General features: G+C 32.2%; 1 protein-coding gene across 1 annotated transcript; it reads right to left on the bottom strand.

Annotated features, from left to right (window-relative positions):
* Positions 1–840: 840 nt before the first annotated feature.
* LOC134264988 (uncharacterized) lies at positions 841–7,328 on the bottom strand. The gene is made up of 2 exons (XM_062747234.1): positions 7,231–7,328; positions 841–1,435 (listed from the first exon to the last, which is right to left on the bottom strand). The coding sequence occupies exons 1-2, from the start codon at positions 7,310–7,312 to the stop codon at positions 1,107–1,109; spliced, it is 411 nt and encodes a 136-aa protein (XP_062603218.1). The 5' UTR covers positions 7,313–7,328; the 3' UTR covers positions 841–1,106.
* Between the last annotated feature and the right edge of the window lie 7,761 nt (positions 7,329–15,089).

The following is a 15,089-nucleotide window of genomic DNA, read 5'->3' as shown; positions in this document are numbered from 1 at the left end:
TCCTTAGACCATAAATTGAAACATTTTTGTTCCTGTTTATTGATAGATGCTGTGTAACAAACTACATGTAGGTTGTAATAATCAAATTTTGTTTCAGTGAAGAAGCTGAAAATGTACAAAGTTTTTTTAAAAAATCAATGCGCTACAAATGACGCAAAAGTGAATATAGAGTTCGAAGGCCTTTCAATAAATTTAAAAAATAGTATCTAAAAAGGATATTCATCTCATATTTTATATCTCTCAAAGTATTCCCTGTTACTCTTTTCACATGCATTGGCTATTTATATCCATGACCAAAAAGCCTCAGTAGTCGCGATTTCGAATTCCATTGTGGGACGTGGGGTCCGGTCCTTCGGATGAAACAACATTATAAAGCGATGTCCTTTGCTGCTGTAAGTGCTAGCACGAAAAAGATCCCTCACTGATTAATTACCCTGCGTGCCAAGTATAGAACAATATTTGAAGCTCTCCACCGGCAAGTGGTGCACGTGGCATCACTATATGAGTGAAAAATTCTCGAGAGGGACGTAAACAACATACAATCAATTAACCAATAAAAATAACTCTCTAATAAGAAAATATCGTTAACAAAATTTAAATCAAGCAACATTCATGATCAACTCTAAATTGAATAAGAGAGTTTTTTATTTTTATATTTGTTATATTTACAAGCACAGCTTTGTAAAACTGTTATTTCATGGACAATTTATCATGATTAATATATAAAATTTATTTTCTATATTAAATATGTGGGAATAATATTCAAGCTTAAAAGTTTATTAAATATTACAAAATAGGAGTGGTTCAAACACGAACCTGTAAAATATCAGAGGTGCATTGTGATTTAATAAAAATGTTTACTACAATTTTTTGGTGATTTCTTGTCCTTAGTAGATGGATAAATACTGGGGTACTAGAATATCCATTTTTGATTAAACTGACAGATATGAGTGCTACGTTTGCAATAAGAAAATGGATATTTTAAATTAGGCCAGAGCTATTACATGACTGTTTACAGTATAATACATAATACAAATGCAAAATACAAAATTTTTAAAAATTTGCATTTAGAGAATACACTCATTTCAATTGTGGTAAAAAGTTAATTACTTACCAATAATATTGAAGGTTTCATTATTGCTTCTTTCGTCTCTAAAAAGCCCTCTACAGTAAACACTTTCTCCATTCCAGCTCAATGGGACAGGGTACTGTACACTATACGTTTTAGAGTTAGGACACGCTGTAGTGTATTGTCTAGCACAATCACCCTGTTTACACACTCCTCCGGATTGTTCCAGGGTACAGAAAGCTACTGAGGGATTTAAAGTAGAATGGAACAAGGCAACAATTTCTGCTTGTGAGAAGGAACACTGTATTGTCACCAACTGATTAACCTCCACATCACTGGAAGGATGAACTGTCAGGGTAATGGAAGCTGAAATAAAAACTAAACTATTCATTAGATAAAAGAGATACGGGATATAATTACTAGATACAGTTAAAATGTATTTATTTCCAATCAAAGGGTTCCGTTTTTACTTAAGGGAAAGGGCAGGATTAAAGGACTGTATATGGAAATAAACATTTAAACTCAAAAATTGTGTTCCTATTAAAATTTAATTTTTAAAAATCTCCCTTTAAAAATATTTTAAGCAGCATTAAATTAACTGAATCATGAACTATAAATCAATGACGACAGATTAAAAAAAAAGAAAGTAAAGACGGCATGTAAATGGCATTTGGTTTAAATTGGTATACCTTTACCTGTATTTTCAATTTTATTTCTTCTCAAATGCCCCAAATTAAAATCATTATTAGCAAAAGGAACTAAGTTAAAAGTATGTTAACTGTACAATGTACATAGAAGATTAATATATGTTTTTAATTCACCATTTTCAGTCTCCCATACCCCCCCCCCCCCGCACACACACAGAAAAAAGTAAATAAAAGTTTGTCATCTTTTATTATTGTTTGTTATGAAAATTCAAAAAAAAGAATGTACCCCTGTCAAATATTTTTTTTAATTGCAATAATACTCAAGAGGAGGTTTCGGTTACTTAGAAAAAGAAAAAAAAGTTAATATTTTGGGGACAATTACTGCTAAGAGAAAGATTCGTTGATGTTTTACTATCGGTAATAACCTTCAATCGATCTAAATAAGTCAGAAATGAACCCGCACATCCAGTGTCCATCGTAGAATAAATAGGCCACATAGTTATGGCGTTGTACGAATTGTTCATTAGAGTGTTACATAATTGCACAATCATTAAACTCTTAAAATAAACATATATTCTAAAAAATTAATAAAACTTGCAAATAAATTCGGCAACGTTTGCAAGAGATTTTACATTAATTCTCTCTTCCAGAAGTACAATAAATATAAAGTGATTTCCGTAAACTTATTTTTATATATACGTATGCTGTTGTCAATGCGGCCAGGCTGCTCTATACATAAAAGTTTAATTGTTGGAGTATGGTGATTGAGGTGGGAGAAGTTATTTAGAATTAAAGGTTTGTTAAATATTAAAGAGATTGTTATCAGAATGTTCTTTCCCTTTAGACATTTCGAGATACATAATATATTTACTTATATAAAGTGAATTTGTAAAAATATCTTTGTTTTTTATATCTTATATATATCTAACCATTTACTATCGAAAAATCGAAAGGTCCCTTTTTTAGAACATCGAGTTTTACTTATCGCATAAAAACGTATTCCACACAGTTCGTGTTTTATATTCTTGATGTGAAAGACATTTTGAAAATAGGTGATGCATGTAACTAGTTTTAATTTTTATTTTATGCAGCAAGCATTTACTTGAGGAATTGATCAAGTTTAAAAGGGTATCGTTTTTGTTCGATTTTCAACCGAGTTTAAGTTTTCAAAATATTCTCGACTATCGTCTCCATCACTTAGACGCATACCTTTTCATACATATCAAAGCGGTTTGATAATCCGGACTAATTTCCATTGTTGACTTTATTTATTTCCCGGGCGACAATGGATGGTTACATCAATGTTTTCATGTTTATTTTTTGTATGTCTGCCTCCGGGGTGTTAAATAATGATTCAGTAGGCGCATCTCCTAACTACGCACTTTTCTTTGTAAATAAATGGACCCATCATTGTTTCCATACTTAAATACCATGTTTTCAGTTTATCAACATTAGTATTCATCTTTTTTTGTCTGCGCATTTCCTCCTTACCCACTTTTCTTTCCACCATTGTTACCATGTTATCAGTTTATCGACATAAGTATTCATCCTTGTTGCCTGCACAGCCCAGATGAATAAGGTACAGTGTAAATGTTTTCTTTTTTGATCCTGCCTCCTCTGATGGAACGTGTTCAGGGAATGGTATTGCTTGCTTTATCGCCTTTATTCCCCCTGTTTACTATAGGTGGCATCTTCAATTTTATGCAAACATTTGTGTTGTTACTGTTTCCATCGTGAAATGAAATATTCCCCGTTATTTTTGTGCGTATAAGTACTCTAAAATAACCTAAACGCAAAGCGTAAGCACTTGCATCTAATTTTACTCTCTTCTGTCTGTAATAAATCGTTTCTGATCGGATATAAATCGTGTCAGTTCGTGAGCAGTAGGACAACGCAAAGCGTCACAGATAGTGACAGAAAGTGAGACATTGGTAGGAATCACAAAATAGCGGGGTTATTTTTCCAGTCGGAGGACGTTTCCAATAACAATGATACGAAAGCCATATTAGATGCCCTTACGATGCAGGTGGGGTACGCTACGATGCAATACGACCTGACGCGATGTTAACGATATATAAATTATAAGATACAATCGTGTTGATCGGAACAAGAAATCTGTGAGCCAATGCTCACAAGTAATACCCCCGCTCTGATGTGAATAAACACTATCATGTTATGATGTTAATTTTCACAAGTTCAATTACGGGCAAATGCACAGAGAAATACGAAGTTGACATCATATTCACATCAAAACTAATCCCACCATACTGCATGCTTCAACAAAGTGTAATGAAATTTCAAGTATCTGTGATGGATAGTTGATGAGAAAACGTCACCGAATTTGTTATGTATGAAACGGACAGATACACAGATAGATAGGAAGTTGAAACGAATTTGATCAAAAATGTATCCCACCGTATGACATGCCTCAGAGAAGATTGTTTTGAAATTTCAAGCATCTGCGATGAATAGTTGCTGGGAAAACTGTGATGAGAATTTATTATGTGTTATATGGACAGACGCACAGACGAACAGGAAGTTGACATCGGATTTGAACAAAATTGTATCCCACCGTATGGCATGCCTCAGAGAAGATTGTTTTAAAATTCGGTAGGTAGACCAAACATTTTGATACAATCTCTTAAACAAGAGGCTCATGGGCCCGTGAGCAATGTGGCTAGGAAAAACGCATAAATCAGTTTATTATAGAAAAGTTTAAACACAATAGTGGTCCAAACCAATCTTAAAGGGGAGTGGGTATGGTTTGAACAAACTTGAATCTACACTAGCTCAGGATGCTTGCATATTTTTTGACTACCTGTGGCTTTATTGCCCTTTACATTTGAACTTGCATTGTGGTCATGGCTTACACCCAGGGGTCATCACTTGAACAACATTGAATCTACACTACCTGAGAATGTTTCCATATGAATACATGTATGACTAATCATGGCTTTCCCATTCTTGGTTAAAACTTGGATTCTGTGTTGTGGCCCCGCCCTACCCCAGGGGTCATGATTTGAACAAACTTGAATCTACACTACCTGAGGATGCTTCCATAAAAACATGACTAATCATGGCTTTGCTATTTTTTAGAAGATTTAAAATAAATTCTATATATTTCTATGTAAATCTTTGATTGGCCATTGAAGTCCCTGTAACGTTGAATTCCCCCTACCCCAGGGGTCATGATTTGAACTAACTTGAATCTCCACTGAGGATGCTACCATATGAATATGGTCATTCATGCCTTTGCTATTCTTGAAAAGAAAATTTTAAAGAATTTTCCTATATATTTCTATGTAAAACATTCATCGGCCATTGTGGCCCTGCCAAACCCACACAGGGGTCATGATTTAAACAAACCTGAATCTCCGCTTCTATATAAATATGATCATTTATGCCTTTTTATTCTTCAAAAGAAGATTTTTAAAGAATTTTCCTATATATTTTTATGTAAAACATTCATCGGCCATTAAGGCCCCGCCATTACCCCTGGGGTCATGAACAAACTTGAACCTACACTACTCGAGGATGCCTCCCTATAAGTTTCATTTTTCCTTGGCACATTGGTTCTTGAGAAGAAGATATTAAATCATACCACCAAATTTTCACTATTTCTGAATTATCTTCCCTTGAATAAGGACGTGGGCCTTCATTTGAACAAACTTAAATCCTCTTTACCTAATAATACGTTGTGTAAAGTTTGGTTGAAATTGACCCAGTGGTTCCTGAGAAGAAGTCGAAAATGTAAAAGTTTACGATGACGACAGACAACGGCCAAATTTTGATCAGAAAAGCTCATTTGGGCTAAAAACTTAGTAGAACATATTTCTCACTTTTGTATGCTCCAATTAAATGTTGTTTACAGGTTTATGCTAAAAATTGAAGCGGGGTGACCCTGACATACAAACAACTCAACAGCTAACACAACATTATTTTCCGGCACTGATATTGTACTGCCTTTTCTTGCTTTTAGATTACAGTAAGTCTGATATCTTCACAAATCTTTCGGTTTATGATATAAACATTATATTCTTATTATGTTATTTTAAAACATTTCATCAACGTCAAACACTTAAATTGTTAATAAATTGTATAGTCACACCTAAACGGGTCTCATTCTGCTTGGTTGACTACCTGGGACATTCTAAATTGCTCAAAACATTGACCCATGAGGGTAAGACACAGCCACAATTGAGAATCCAAGTTTTACTTTGGAATATATTTAGGGACAATCTTATAAAATCTTCTCAAGAACTGCTGAGCCAATAAAGCTAAAACAGATTTCGAAGCTTCATGGGGGGTGCAGATTCGAAATTGTTCAAATCATGACCGTCAAGAAATAGTTTGGGACAACACAAAGGAATCCAAGGTTTACAATTAAATATACTAGTATAAGAAAAAAATGTTGAAGAATCTTCTTCTCAAGAACCACCAGGCAAGAAAAACTGAAACTTATGAATGTAATTTTGGGTCGTGTAGAATTTTAGTTGTTCAAATCATGACTCCCAGAGTAGGGGTTGACCGTGATTGGGAATCAAAGTTAAATATGTAGGAAAATCTCCAAGTTTCTGGGCCAGAAAAGTTTAAAATTATGTAGAAACATCCTCCTTCGGTGGTGTAGATCCTAAATTGTCCCAATCTTGACACCCAGGGCTAGGACAGGGCCACAAAAGGGAATCCAGATTTTACATTGAAAATCTTAAAAATTCATCTTCTCAAAATCGACTGGGACAGAAAAAGTGCAGCATTTGTGGAAACATCCTAGGATGATGTAGATTCTAAAATGTTCAAATCATAATCATAATAGGATGGGACCATATAGATATTACATGGGGGATAATATGGTGAACAGCATGGCAAAAGATTAACAGGTGAGCGTGAGGGACCAGGGCCTCTTGTTTATGTTTGTTCCTTTATTCCCATTTGTTGACAGTTTTTTTTAAGATGTTCAAATTGTGTATAACGTTTGTATCTTAAAGAGGCTGGGGGTGGCAGCCATTTTAGATTATTACAATCTCCTTTGAAAGGAAAGCTCCATATAAAGATATACAAAAATGATCAAATTTTAAAACTAAAATATATGATTTTTTTCTTTGCCAAATGATAGTTGACAGCTAAAGATACCGTATCTAAAAAAATTAGTTAAATCTGGTGGTTAATTTGAGATTAATTTGTTGACCCACTAGCCTCCTCAAGACTGTGGTAGCGTGTAACAATACGCTTCCGTATAAGTCTCATGTGAGGCTTTGAGAGAATAAAAGTTTAAAGCAACAAAACTTATATTTAACTTTAACCGTTGAAACATTTATACTTGAAACAAGTTCAAGTGCATAAACACCAGTAAGTAATCTTTCGATATCGGTCATCGCTGGAAAAAAGATCTATTCTATGACCTTAAAGAAAAATGTAACTGTTGATTATTCCCGCTCGATTTTCATAGAGTAATTATAATTGTTTGTACGCAAATATCTAACACAAAGCGTGATTTTAATCAATAAGATATTTTACCTTCTGCTATCGAAGCCAAGAAAGTTAAGTACACAAGAAAAACCAGTGTATTTCTCCTGCCTTCGTGGTAAATGTGCTGCATGGTTATTTTTTCCCTTAGTCCTATATATATAAAAAAAACTTCCGGGTTCATATGATCTTTAAAAAAAGGGTTTTTCATTTAGATATTCTCGATGAAGTTTATTAGCTTATCGCAGCAAGTTTTGAGGGATATATATATTCGCTTGCTCGTGAGTGATTGGAGTGTAAAATTGAGTACCTGTAAATTTAATCAAGAACGTTTGCGATAAACAACAATGGAACAAGGCCCTATGAACTGGGATAGGAGGGGGTTTTTCCCTTCTGATCACTTTGCCTACAATGCAATGATTTAATTAAAAACATGACTACTTTATTTATGTGTTTACTCATTAAACACATATTTCAAGTTAATATTTTCTGTAAAATATTACGACTTATATATTTTAAGCGCAATTCAGACAAAAAATTAATTGAAAATCTTATTTCATTTAAAAGTTATTAAAACTTTTTTGGCGGGTTTGATTGACACATCCTTGCACTTTTACAAATTTCAACTTAATTCTTAATGCTTCAAAAAAGTGGCAATCTTGTTGTGTATTAATGAGAAATATTAAAACTTTAATCCAGAAAAAATAATTTTATTCAGAGTAGAAATGTTAGAAAGCAAAACTCCTTCTCAAATATTGTCATTCCGAGCTAAGTGTTGCGTACAAAGCTTAGCACATTGGTCACACCCGTGTTACGTACACATTTTTTTTGTAAACAGGGCATATGAGCTCTGTTATTGTTGACATTTACGATTCACTGAATGCGTTCATTTGTTAAAGTCTACTTACCACAACTGCACGGATTGACAATATACAATGTACTGTGTGTATGTTTTGCTTTCGGACATTTCTACTCTGAATTTTCTTAATTATAGTTTTAATATTTTATATTTATTCAACAATATTTAAATCTAAGTGCAAAAATAAATAATTTTATTGTAAATTCTACATAAGTCCATTTGGGTCGCCATTTGGGTCGCATTGGTGTCCATTTGGGTCGCATTGGTGTCCATTTGGGTAAATCAACGCGTCGCAGAGCAATGTTATTTCTTTTCTTTTTTCACAGTTGTTGATTTCTTTTGTTTTGAACATATTTCATTGACAAACTTGTTAAAGTGATCGGACACAAGTTCTTAAAACTTAGATAGTGCTCTTCCATACATAAAATATCATAAGCCATACAAATATGATTAGAAAGATTTACAATTTTACAATAATATATATTAACGTAGAAGAACAAGAATAATAGCTATTATTATATGCTGTGGTTCTATAATTATATGCTGTGGGTCTATAATTATATGCTGTGGATCTATTATAATACGTGTGGTTGCATTATTATATGCTGTTGGTCCAATATTATATGCTGTTGTTTCAAAATTATATGCTGTGGGTATATCATTATATGCTGTGGTTGCATTATTTTATGCTCTGGGTCCATTTTTATATGCTGTGGGTTCATAATTATATGCTGTGGATCTATTATTATATACTGAGGGTTAATAATTATATGCTGTTGATCTATTATTATATGCTGTGGATTCTTTATTATATGCAGTGGTTTCATAAATATATGCTGTGGGTTCATAATTATATGCTGTTGTTCTTTTATTATGTGATTTGGTTTCATTTTTATATGCTGTGGGTTCATAATTATATGCTGTGGGTGTATTATTATATATTCTGTCGGTTTATTAGAAACTACACTAGCTATTGGAATCAGGACTTCTCGTTTTTGGAGTTTAATTGCTCTTAGGGCTGGTACACACGGTGAGTCATGGAACTTAAGTTCTAGCCTTACTTTGTGTACACCCTTGAAGACCCAATTTTTTTTACCGTACGGTTACCTGAGGATGGAGAGTGGTCGAAGTAACAGTGGTGTTATTTACCTGGAGACCCCCAATACCCAAGGTGTCAAAAATCTGTGTATACGTAGCATTACACAGGAAGTCTGTGTTTGGTAATTAGGGTCAACATTACGTGTTTTGAGCCTGGTTTTTAGTGAAACTACTTAAAATAATTATTTTGATATGAAATTTATTTGTAAACTAAACGCATTCATCGTAATCATGGTAATGTTTTGAAGGAAAAAAATAATAAGATACATGTATATCGTTTTAGAAAATGTTTTCCTTACATAAAAGAAAAAAATCACAAGTAAATTTTAAACTAATCAAAGTACTCAGAAGTACAGAGAGCCGGGCTCATTTACAGTTTAGAATAGATTTCTTACATGAATCACGTTTATATTCTGATGAAAAAATTATTTTAAAACTATCAATATTAATGATAAGACACTGACAGTGAGTTTTTCAATCCTAATACCACGGTCCGATCTTGTCAGAATCAGAGTTAATCTGATACCGCAGCTGAATGTAAACAAACAGGCCAGTCTGGTTCCCTCTCCTGCTTTACGTCGTATGTGTAGAAAACCACGGTAACACTAATTATCAAAAATCCTTATGCTATTGAACTATGTTCTTTGACTTATGAAGTTTTCAAAGTCATTACTACTAATGTTTATTTTATGTACATAAAACTTCGTTTTATTTTTGTTGCTATATTTAGCGTTTGTATTATCTCAAAAGCGGTTGAGAGTAAGAACTATATTTTTGCACGTAACTTTAAAATGGCGACTATGGGGTCAACATCCTGCCTTGAACAGGATCCCATAAGCCGGCAATTGATCTTTGAGCAATAATCCCGGCTAAAAATCAACAATATTTATCTTTTTAAATCTTCAATAGAAAAAATTCAATTGATTAAAATGTCTGAATATTGAAAAAAAAATTATTAAGCGACCTATGCATTTACCGCGATCGGAATTTTTTTTTCTTTTTTCTGGCCAACAATATTGTCCAAAATATTCCATATCTTTAATTCTTCGAGTGTTAACAAAATCTTATTGTTAGAAAGATTTCGTTTCAGAATCGATCACTATTAATTATCTTCACATTTTCATTACGTATATATACAGACGCTTCAGGAAATTCGAGCATCAATTTCTGTACAACATCGTTCGGATTGTAGCCATAGTACAAAATAAAACATCTTTTAAAAACTATGCTATGCCGTTTATTACTGCTGAATATGTTTCTTATATCCCATTTCTAAAAAAAATAATTTTAATCGAAGGACTTCCAATTACAGCAAATATAGTGTTTTCTGTGGACGCGGTCTTTTTTCTACAGATAACGTGGACGATATAACACTTACGAGTTAGAAACAGCAGTGAAGATTGAAAAAAATATTTTATTATGTCAATGTTTAATAATTTACTTTCAATTATTTTTTGAAATAAAATTCAATATTGGAGTTTTCTAACCCGCGTGTATACTATGCGGGTACATGAGAGCGTTTGAATTAATAGAACTAGAACTGTCCAAAAGGAATACCACCACCCCCTGCGCTTGGTTTTTTTTACAGAAGGTGTCAAATCAAGAATATTTATGGACCGAAGAGAAGAAAAAAATGCAAAAACTTTTTTTTTGGGCAAATATAATTGCTCATATTTTTTATGAATGAAACGAAGGTGCAGCATAATAAAAATAAATACTAAAGATACAGACCAGACACGAATTATGAGCTTTTTCTGTTAGTGACCTTGAACTTACATTAATGACCTTTATTCAGAGGCATGACACACCTTTAGGTCATAAGCAATCTTTGTGTAAAATAGGAATTTACATTTACCCATAAGAAATATATAGACCGGGCATAAATCATATTTTTTGTCAGTGTCAAATAACTTGTTCAAATGACCTTGGGTCAAAGTCATGACACACACTCAGGTCATAAGCGATGTTTGTGTAAAACAAGAACCCTCCATGTTTATCCATAAGAATGATATGGACCAGGCACAAATTATGAACTTTTTTCTTTTAGTGACCTTTAACTTGCACAAATGACCTTGGGTCAAAGACATGTCACACCTTCAAGACATTAGCAATCTTTGTGTAAAACAGAAACTTACCACGTTTGTCCATAAGAAGGACATGGACCGATCATGAATGATGAAATTTTTCTTTCAGTGACTTTGAAATTAAATGACGTTGGCTTAAGGTCACAACACACCCTCAGGTCATAAGCCATCTTTGTGTGAAGAAGTAGGTTCAAGTTTTTCCAGAAGAAAGATATGTACCAAACATGAATTTATGAAATTTTTCTTCTAGTGACCTTGAACTTCCCATATGACCTGAGGTCAAGGTCTTGACACACCCTTAGATCACGAGCAATTTTCTGTGAACTTACCAAGTTTATCGATAAGAATGATATGAACCGGACACGAATTATGAAATTTTTCTTTCAGTGACCTTGAACTTCTCCAAATAACCTTGGTTCAAGGCCATGACATTTTCTTAGGTCATGAGCAATCTTTGTGTGAAGTAATAGATTCTAATGTTCCTCAGTAAGAAAGATATGGACAGTACACGTTTGCACAGACATACAGCCAGACGGAAAAGGTGATTCCTATATATACCCACCAATCTTCGTTTACGACGGGTATAGTTATGTACCTAAGTGTATTCTAGTAGTCTGGTATGACAATTCTTATTGTTAATCCAAATGTAGCATATTGATAGTATTTCTAAGAAAAGTTTAGTAACCGTGGTAACAGCATTCAATGGAAACGAAAACCAATGCACAAAATATTGTACATGTACCTCAAATTGTAAAGTCTACTTGTGTACCAAGTTATATAAAAAGCAGACAAAAACTGTGGACGGATAGAATTTTAAAGGAATTTCACAGAAATTTCTAGTTTTAGTAATGACAAAACGGAATAAGCTTTCAGCCATGAAGTAACAAAAAAATTTATTAAGGTAAGTCACTCGTCAGCTTTTCAGAGAAGTTCACGCAGAACCTCTAACTTTAAAAAAAAATTTATTAAAATTCTATTTTTATAAAATAATTATATTCAACAATGTATATTTTTTAACAATCAAAGAAAAAACTGATCAAAAATCTCCAAAGAAGCAAGATTTATTGGGGACTATTTTTCGTGGTGGAAGGATATTTAGCAGAAATTTCTGCAAATCTGCATATTTATTAAATTTAACGTCTTGAAACTTTAGCCTCGCATACTTTTACTCGGAGAATATTTTCGGTTCTAATATTGATAGGAATATTTGATATAGGTCTTAATTTAAAATTTTAGAATAAGTTTTGGATCTTCCTTCAACAAACTTTGCCAAAAACTGAAGATATATCAAAGAAGTCAAGATAAATTTTATACCATTTTTGCCTGAAAATCACATATTTTGTTCAATATTTCAAAATTAACATCACTGACCCCAACTTTTTCTTTCATTATTTTAAACTTCTCGATACTTATGACTGATCAGCACTTAAGTCTTACAAAGCTTGATATAAGAAAATGTTATATTGCCTATTTATTTTTCTAATACCCAAAATATGTTATATTTTAGTGCAAAAGGTCACATAATTATTTAAGCGCAATAATTTGCAAGATTTGATCAATGATAAATATTATTCAAACTATTTTACGTAAAGTAAGAATAAATTTGTTGCCATGGTTACAGCTGAAAAAATATAATAAGAAATAATTGTACAAAAGTTAATAAACTAAGGGGTTAAAATTTAAGTGCAAATAGGTCAACTTAAATGTACCATACATCAGTACGATGCACACTGCCCCCTATTTTCTCTGCGATTTTGAGTCACACTTTATGAGTACTTATCCAAAATATACTTCTCAAAAATCCTTGAAATAAGAAATTTGAGAAGTGACTTATCTTAAATAGCAATCAGTAAAACCAATGTAAAGTTAAATCGAAACTTCTAGTGAAAACTGAAATAACGACAATTTTTATTAGTGACTACATGTAAAAATGCTTTTTGACTGAAGTAAATGTTATGATTTTAGTGATCTTACAACAGATACAATTACGGAACCAGCACTTGAAAGTTTTCTTTTATAAATTATTTCGTGCCTTCCGATCAGAATAAATCTTAGTCGAAGCTAGCTCGTTAAAAGATAGCCTTTGTATATACGAGTCCGAGGTACAGCTGTATATAAGAGATAGGGACGCGCGTTAACGAGACTTTTACTCGTAGCAATAAAAGTACGATGTTTTTTAAATTAACAAGAAAATAGAAGATTTCAAAGAATTAATTCATTTTTACTTTATAATAAATAAAGCCATAAGCCTTTTTTTCCTAAAGAACAGTTTCTTAACGTAAGTGTACATCGATTTTCATAGATGAATCTTTTTTTTTGACAGAATGATATACAAAATATGACTAAACAAAAGCAAAAGTTGTTTATCGCACATACAATATCTTTGCCAAAAAAAAAAAAAAAAAAAAAAAAAACAAAAAAACCAGACAAACAAACAATAACAACAAACACACAAAATTAATTTATAAGGCAGATATAAAATTTTCTGTAAACTCTGACTATGGCGATCATAAATATTAGTGATTGATTCTTTACTCTTTACAATAAAAAATATTAAAATTAAAAAAAAATATTTTAAGTGCCATATATTTCAATTTTCTTTAAAGGACGTATTCACATATACATTTCCTTGGGATAGCATCTTCGAATTGGCATATACACTGTCTTTTCCACCTACAAATTGAATAAATTATTTGTGGATCCATTTGTTCAGGAAAACTAATAAATATTGCATATATTAAAATAAATGTTCTTTAAATTTGCAACATTTGGCCCCTAAGCAAGAAATTTAAAAATTTAAAAATTTCATTTTGGAGATCAACAGTACTTTTTTACTATTTTAGATAGAAAAAAAATTGTGGACATTGAACTCCCGATGATATGCATTATGCCGAGATATAGATACGCATTAAAAGATAATCGATCCGTAAATAAACGTCACCAGTGCTTTTAAATGTTTCTTAAAATTATGTAGTAGGAAAAGTCACCAAAAGTTACCTTGTTGCCTGAATATTTCATTTACATTTAATTCTTCCACTTTTTAAAATATTTTTAAAAACAGTAGATTATATTTATCTTTTCACAAAACAGAATGATAAAGTATGTATCAGTGTTTTCTTGTCGCTATGGTGGATGATACACCTACTCAAATTGCTAATGATGACATTAAAAAGTTTAATTTTTACAGGCCATTTAAAGAAATTCTGCACCTAGGTCTCTAAAACATGATTTTATTAAATGGAAAGTTTTTTTTATTATATTGGTTTTGTAATGACAAATACATTTCACTTTATGCTAGCCCCCTCATAAAATTAAGACTGTATAAAAACAGCTGCAATGATAAAAGAAAAAATTAAATTAACTCGCAAATGCAGGATATTTTTTTTTGCTGTGTCGCAACCATTCTTTTTCATATACCATGACAAAAACATTCATATCATTTGAATAAATACGTACATCTTGCGAAACATACTAGTGTTTTTACATTTTCAATGAAGTTTACAGATTCAAGAGTTTTTGCTTTCATTATTGATTTTCAATATTTTCAGTAAAAATTAGTTACCTTTAGGACTTGTAAATCTTTCATACTTGTTTTCTTTTTTCTGAGGTTGCAGAACTTCATATGTTGAACTGTAATGTTCGAAAACAATGATCCGTCACAACTCATATATTAACATACTAGGCTTCTGATTTTTCCCCCGGATTTTCTTTTGGTTTACTCATTATGGACCATAACTCTGAGAACTACTTACCCAGACATTCTGTTTTCTAAAATGAAATAGGACAATTCAAGTTATGTTTTGAAAACGGATTAAAAGAATTTTGAATAGTTTTATTAGCAAAGTCTTTAGTTATAAAATTGTCCATAC

Source organism: Saccostrea cucullata, unplaced genomic scaffold (assembly GCF_032062105.1).
Source record: "Saccostrea cucullata isolate Sc308-1 unplaced genomic scaffold, CSIRO_AGI_Scuc_v1 ctg10812, whole genome shotgun sequence".
NCBI classification, from domain to species: Eukaryota; Metazoa; Mollusca; class Bivalvia; order Ostreida; family Ostreidae; genus Saccostrea; species Saccostrea cuccullata.
Note: the sequence above shows the minus strand (reverse complement) of the source record. Positions and strands in the feature narration are given on the sequence as shown.